At 38.4% G+C, this 7327-nt stretch overlaps 1 protein-coding gene across 2 annotated transcripts in view; it reads right to left on the bottom strand.

The window, feature by feature from the left end:
* Positions 1-7327, bottom strand: part of ipo11 (importin 11) — a 101093-nt gene that overhangs the window by 70265 nt on the left and 23501 nt on the right. For both annotated transcript variants that reach the window (XM_035658377.1, XM_035658378.1), the window contains 6 exons: positions 6206-6276; positions 5871-6063; positions 4345-4497; positions 3297-3340; positions 1875-1965; positions 814-861 (listed from right to left, as the gene is read on the bottom strand). In XM_035658377.1, coding sequence (XP_035514270.1) covers positions 814-861; positions 1875-1965; positions 3297-3340; positions 4345-4497; positions 5871-6063; positions 6206-6276 — 600 coding nt within the window. The remainder of the gene's footprint in view (positions 1-813; positions 862-1874; positions 1966-3296; positions 3341-4344; positions 4498-5870; positions 6064-6205; positions 6277-7327) is intronic.

The following is a 7327-nucleotide window of genomic DNA, read 5'->3' as shown; positions in this document are numbered from 1 at the left end:
AAAACACTGCTACACTGGTGGCTCATATTTGGTTACATACCAATAATCTGCATTTGTTAGTTTAAAAAAAAGGATCTAAGCAGGTGGTCTTGTTTTGTAGCAAATATGGTTGTTACGTATTACATATGACAAATGTCTTGAAAGTACATACGATGGACTAACGTGCCTCTTCAGATCTTTAGCTCACTGAAGGAAATATGTGAATATATGATAATGGCTTGGGGGCTGGACCCTCTTTTTACAACAGCATTTTAAGGTCTTGGTCTATAACTTTATTAGCACCATGATAACTATTGACTTATTACATTCTTGAAAAAAAAAAAAAAAAAAACCTGCTGTTATCAAGTACTCCTTTGGGTCTTCAACCAGCTCTCACAGCCACAATTATCTGCCACTGCTGCTAAAACAGCACAGCTTCATCATCCATTGGTGTCTGCTGTTTTATCAACACGTTCAACAGACTGCTGAGATCTCAACAGGCATCCAGCTTTAACAGAGGCCCTCTTAGCAGGCAATCCCAACTGTCTGTGATTTAGTTGTGTACGCCATAAAAGCACCACCAGTGGCAGCCCTGACCTGAGAGTTATAAATACTAAAATGAGGTAGAGAGAGGGGAAAGAGAGGGTGTAAGAAAGCAGTATGGATGAATGGAAGAAGGGAAGATATAGGTACAAATTTTGTGTAATTTTTCAGCCTCTGCCTCAGTTTAACCTGCTCTCCCTCTGTGAGTCCACATCCGTCATTTAACACACCTGGCATGATGGATGACAGCAATTATTGAACCGGCAAGAGTAGGTCAAGCCTTTGACTCACCTGCATCCTTCATTAGCAACTGAACAGAGTCTTCCACATTGGTTGGGCCTGCAAAGACAGATACATACTCTGGATCAGTGAAAGTGAGACTGCATTTGGAAAACAAGTGTGCATACAGTTCAAGCATTTTTCAAGGATAACTTGACCCAGTGACCACATCATAACACAGTTGTAACTTGAAGAGGCTTGGGCTCTACTGCATCAGTCTTGTCTTGTCGGTTCTCTCCCTCTCTATTAGTCATTGTGTACTCAGGTCTTAAAATCAATAGCTGCCTCCCTTCAACCAAACAATAACCCAATCTGGCGTCTTCCTTGCTCCAGCAGAACCCATTTCCACTGTCACTTGAAAATGAAAACAGCTTGGGAGACAGACCGGAAGCAGAACCTGTAATCTGCCTGTTTGAGCAATGGCGTCGCTAAAATGGAGGAGGTCGTCACCAGGGAACTGGAAGGTGCTGTCAACCCTATAGATTGCATGTCACAGATACTGTGGCTGCTAAAGGCAATATGAACAAGCCTATGCTTTGCTTGTTTCCTGATACATGAAATATGTCACACTTACTCTGAGGCACGGCTACAATTCATGATGAGAAATCGAGATGATGAAGAGACCTGAAGCCAATTTTGTGTTAGTGGTAAGGTGAGGCATACAGTATGTGGAGGGCAATTTTATCTGTAGAGCAGCTTTAAAACACAACGGCAATTCAAAGTAATAAGAAAACAAAAATTCACAAGTGAGATAAAATACATTAAAAAGGGATCTTTATGATATCATTGGGATGGACAAATATTAGACAGACTTGTCAGTATAACACAATAAAATCCAATAGCAACACAAACAGCCTCCATAATTACCATACAATTGAATCCAAACAGCCTCAACAAAAACTGAACTGTTTTACTTCATTGCCTTCATGAAATTTTATTGCTGAGCTGTATAAGAAACCAATTATTTTAGCTAGGTGTACCTAACAAACAGGCAACTGAATGCATGTTTTGCTTGCATTTAAAGGATGTTAAAAGGGTTGCTGAGAAGAGAGCAGATGCATTATTCAACTGACCCTGGAGATTCTGAACCATATCCAGGAGCACCGGTGTCAGTGTCTGGCTGTAGTTGTGAAAGATATCCAGGAACAACACTTCAGTACATGGCTAAATAGAGAAATAGAGAAATAGTGAAAAAGAGCAGAAGAGACAAAAAGAGACAGTTATCATTTGCTTTCATCTCAGTATCACAGTGTTCCCCTTCCTTTGTATCCTGCTGTGGCTTTGTTGGGCACTGAGTTGTGGTGAGGGGTAATATCACATGAAGTTATGTCAGTGTCTACCCTCTATAAACACAAAGAGGCATGTGCAGAAACACACAGACAAAAGGCAAACAATGCCTTGAGCTGCCTGTTAATGTCAATGTGACATTGTCAGGGGATTTCTGAGTTTGTGTGTGTGTTCAAACAGAGAAATGGTAGTCCACCCACCTTCACTAGTTTATTGGTTTTAGCTGTGACAAAAAAATCAATATTAAATGAAGGTGTAAGAAATGTGATAATATAGGCTGAGCGAATTCATGAATACACATGTAGCTTTAACCTTCTGCCCTGGTGGAGAGAGGTCAGAGGTCAGATGACACGTCTAAAAAGCCAATCCAGCACAAAACACAGGAAAATATAGACAGGTGGTAAAATGGATAAGCAAAAGGTCATCTATAATCAACCATTAGAATTGGTGACCATGGAAGGAATAGATGGACAGTGACATTTGATCTATGAACCATCCTGAGCGCTACGATGTGCTAATATGAAGGTCAAAAGAGGGCGTATACTGTGTGGAAAAGTTGCTGAATCAAGAGTTGTACATATACGGGTAAGAATGTGTGTGTTCAGAAGTTAATAGTAAATATAAGCTACAATTAACCTCTTCAACCTACACAGTCATCTTTCTCTGCATAGATCCGCAGTCATTAACATTCATCTCCACAAACCTCCAGCCTTAGGGACTGGGATCATTCCTACATACATTGTAAACTCCATTTATATCAGGAACACAATTTAAAAAACAAAACATAAAGCACTGGTAACTTATTTTTATGGTTTCGCCAGTGGACATCATGTTCTGTTGTTTTTCTGACTTTAATCTAGGCAAACTAGACAATTTAAGAGAGCTCTTACCCTGGTGGAAACACAGGGGGGACACAAAGTTTCTTTTTAACAACATTTTTATTCTCACTGCTCCTAGATGTTGTCAAACTGGGGGTACCAGAGTGGAAATGCTGCCATAATTTTTTTTGTGGGAAGGGTTGAGGACTGTGTGTACAGCCATCATCACTGGGCACTTACAAAAGTACTTGACATCATACTGCCTCTACAACAGAGACATGGAGGACCACTCTCTGTCTGAATTTCTGTTTCCCCCCTCTCAGGTAATTAATATGGAAAATATAACGGGATAATTTCGAAGTGTGGGCGTTTGTGCGTATCTTCACTTACCCGTAGACTGTATTTCCAAGAGTCACCACCTGTTTCTTCAACAGCTGGAAGAGGAGAGGTAAGGAGAAGTGAGAAGAGGTAAGGAGAGAAGAAGAAAGTTTAAGAACTTTGAGTGTGTGTCTATAGAGGACTGAAAAGCTTATACTGCTAGAGGCCACAACTATATTTTGAGGTGACGAATGGATGGATATCTATGAGGAACTGCTGGTCTGGAGATTACGGCTAAGGGTGCACAGCAAAACTGCAAATGTATTATTATACACTTGTGTGTGTTTCTGACTGTAGACCTAAATCCAAATGTCAACATTCTGAGCTACTGGCATTGGTCCCTTGTTGTCTCAGCTTTATAAAGTGTTGTGTCTACGTGGTCAGTGCAATTACATCAAGTCTGCAAGGTTACTTACATCTCAATCGCTACCATAGCTACAACTACACACAGATCTTTTACCCTCTAATTTAGTTCCTTTCAAGGGGAATAATAATAATAATAATACATTTTATTTAAAAAGCGCTTTTCTGAATACTCAAAGACACTGTACAATAACAATATAAGAAGAATACAAGAACATCAATCAGTAAAACAATATAAAACAGTACATTACATACGTGCTAAAAACACATTAGACTGAGCTAGATTTTAAAAGCCAAGCGGAATCCTTTAATAAAAAATAAAATAAATAAAACACTTCATTGCTTGAAACGGCACGGCATTAACACTGTAAATGGTAGATGTTGGGTGAATGTTGTATGAAAATCATTTGTTTGACTGGGCAGATTATCACATACAAATCACAATCCTTATTAGGGCTATTATTGTTCAATGCCTAACCTTAATGCAAGAATCACTACTACAATCTACTACATCAATTCAATAAACAATTTCTGGTGAAGCCTGCACCAAAAATAACATTTGTGACTTAATGAACTGTAGAACCGGTCAACCCTCACTATTCTGGTCTTCCTAAAGAACATGCCTGTTAACTCTGTCAGTATGCAGGTCCAGATAAGTCTGGACATTTGGCTTCAGCCTGTGTAGATGTGGTATTACCAAAGCTCTCAGGGTCCTCTTCCCACATTGCCAGCTCTTCCTCTGTGAGAAGGAAGTAGTGTGAGACAAGCCGGCGTCCAATCTCTGTCAGCGTGGGGTGTGTGAAGAATGCTGTCTTGATCTTGTGAGCCTCCAGACTCTCTGGTTTACTGTCTGAGGGAGCAAAGAGAGAGGGAGAGTAAAAGACAGAAAAAAGAAAATTTTATTATCCATTCATCTGTCCAACAATCCATACATTATAGTCACATTAGTACTATCTTCTGTTTGTATTTATCTACACTTCCCAGCTTTAAAGCCAATTTATAGTGGAATTCACAGCAATATCAAAATGATCAGTACAAAGTATTATTATTATTTTAATTCATAAGGGAGTTTAGAGCTGATTTGAAAGTGTCCTGAGATAACTTCTGTTATGAATTGGTGCTATACAAATAAAATTTCATTGAATTACGTATAAAGGTATGTTGCATACTCAAATGGCTTGGTGTCAAGAAACAAGAGGTCATCTTCTGTAGTCTGCATCCTAACTTAAAATTTATATTACATCTTTTTTACAGTTTGTAGTAAAAAAAATCCTGCTCTGAAGCTGATCTTTTAAGTTAAAATGAATTCCTAAATTCCTAAGTCATCCACAGTTTAACAAAAATCTTTTGATATACAATAAAACAAGGAAATCTGATTGTACTTCCAGAACCAATACTCAAAACAACAGATTGCTAGCCATTTTACTTTCAAACCTCCACTTTACCTATGGTCCCTGACCCCCACGTCACTACTGGTGCATTACTAAAGGCCCTGTTCTAATTCTCTGAGACACACATGGGTCTTCCTGTCTGCATGGGCCTAATAATTAAGTCAGATGGCTGCTCCAAGCTGAGCCGTGTCAGTCAAAGCACAACTTTCCCTTAAGCTATGTAACCTCACTACTCAAAATACCCTTTCGAAATAGGAAAAGGAAAGAACACCTGAAGTTTGACTGATGTCTGAAGCCAAGGCACATTCAAACATTCAAATGAAATCAAGTCATTAACAAAAGAACCACAATAACGTGGCTCCAATCTGTATCAACGATGTAATGATTCATGATCTTCAATAAGGCACACCAAAGACCATACTAGCTGGCAGAACAAAGACCGAATGCTGTGCTCCACGGCTAATGAAGCACTGGAGGTCTCTGACAGCCAGAAATAAACATGAGCCATGGTGAGGTACTGTAAAACTGGTGGCGCTGTGCTTTTTAAAACACTGTCAGTGATCAGCTTTGAAGATCAAGTGGTGTTTTCTGTTGGTCAGACATATAGACTATTCTTTCCTCTTAGAGATATTATTATTATTATTATTATATTATATTATATATTGTAGACCTAAAATTCAGATTTGACTGTCTAGCTTTCATTTAAATCTCCTCTCCTCAGCCATGTCTGCAATTCTCATCACCCATCTATCATGTCCCTTGTGTTATCACTTCATTCATGCTTTATTCTCCATTGTTCCTGCTCCTCTTTGCCAAATCCCTCATATCATACCATCAATGTTCTTGGCAGGTTTGTAGGCATCGTTCTTTACAATCATCTTGATGAGGTTCATGCACTGAACAATGAAGCGTTCAAATGTGACTCCTTCCCCTGCAGGTGTGAACACGTAGCTGACGGCAAATTCAAGGGAACGTTGGATTAGGGGTATAAATGCACAAGGATGGCACTCCAGGAAATCTAACAACTAAGGGAGGAAAGAAAAGTACAGAAGAGGACAAACATAGGGAAAGAGGAAGGGAGACAGTTTTGTTAGATGCTATAATTTTGGCATTAATAATGAAACATTTGTCAGTCATTATTATCTATTAATATACAAGTCAACTCACAACTTTAGTGTATAGTATGATCGTCTTCTCCAGCTTTTCTCTACATGTGCTATCTGGACCAACCTGCCGACCTGAAACACAAAACAACCATACAGTATTGCTACTCTATCAATAACATAGAGCATCCTGTTACTCATCAATAACATAGAGCATCCTCATCATCAATTCGCAATATAAAGATGGTCGATAGTTGATTAATCTAACTCCAAGTAATACAAGTTGCCAATAATGTGATTTGACAGATAATAATAGTAATAGTAACAATACCAATAATGATAACAATAATCATCATCATCTCCTGGATCAAATACCAATATTTGCCAAAATGTAAAAAAATAAAATAAAAATGATTTAATGGTAACATGGCCCAATATGGAGATAAAGTGTAGTGTCTAACAGAAACTCTTGATTTTCAAAATCAATATGTGTAGAAATTCGGAACTTTCCTCTCCTGAAGTATTAAACCTACGTCTTTATAAAATGGTACACTGCACGAATCCATCTTAAACCACTGTCAATTGTTGAAAATGAGATTTTAAAATGAATCACAATTAATTCAGAGGAAACCTTTTCAGTATGACATGGAATATCAGATGAGACATTATCTTAACTGGTGTCTGATTTTGTCTGTTCGATACAGTCATGTTTTATACAAACATGTAGAGAGAACTTTAATGGTACAAATGAGTAGGAGCAAGATGGAGATAAAGAAAACGAAGATGCTCAAGAAATGTGCAGAGATTAATTTATCTTCAACTGATTTACAACAAGAAACTTTCCTCTTTCTTTAAGGTCAAATGCCCACTTCACCTTGCTGCCTCGTAAGAGTCCCACTGGCCTATATAATAAAGTATAGTAATAAAAGAACTGGCCATGAATGAGTCACTCTCTCTCTAAATTTTGGCTCCATTAAACCACTCATGATGCTAGAGCCAATAAAGATGTCCCATGTATTTACTTCCCTGTCAACCTCATTGATGAAATCGGCAGAGACCATAACAGACTCTGGCATTCCTCCAATCATTTGTGAACAGCCAGGGTCATTGTTTCCTCTCCACTGATATACACACATTCATTTCTATCAGCAACTTCTACTTTAAAGTGACACTAGATTGATTAAAA

This window comes from Morone saxatilis, unplaced genomic scaffold, assembly GCF_004916995.1.
Source record: "Morone saxatilis isolate NCDOM2014 unplaced genomic scaffold, NCSU_SB_2.0 Contig16, whole genome shotgun sequence".
Taxonomy (NCBI): Eukaryota; Metazoa; Chordata; class Actinopteri; family Moronidae; genus Morone; species Morone saxatilis.
Note: the sequence above shows the minus strand (reverse complement) of the source record. Positions and strands in the feature narration are given on the sequence as shown.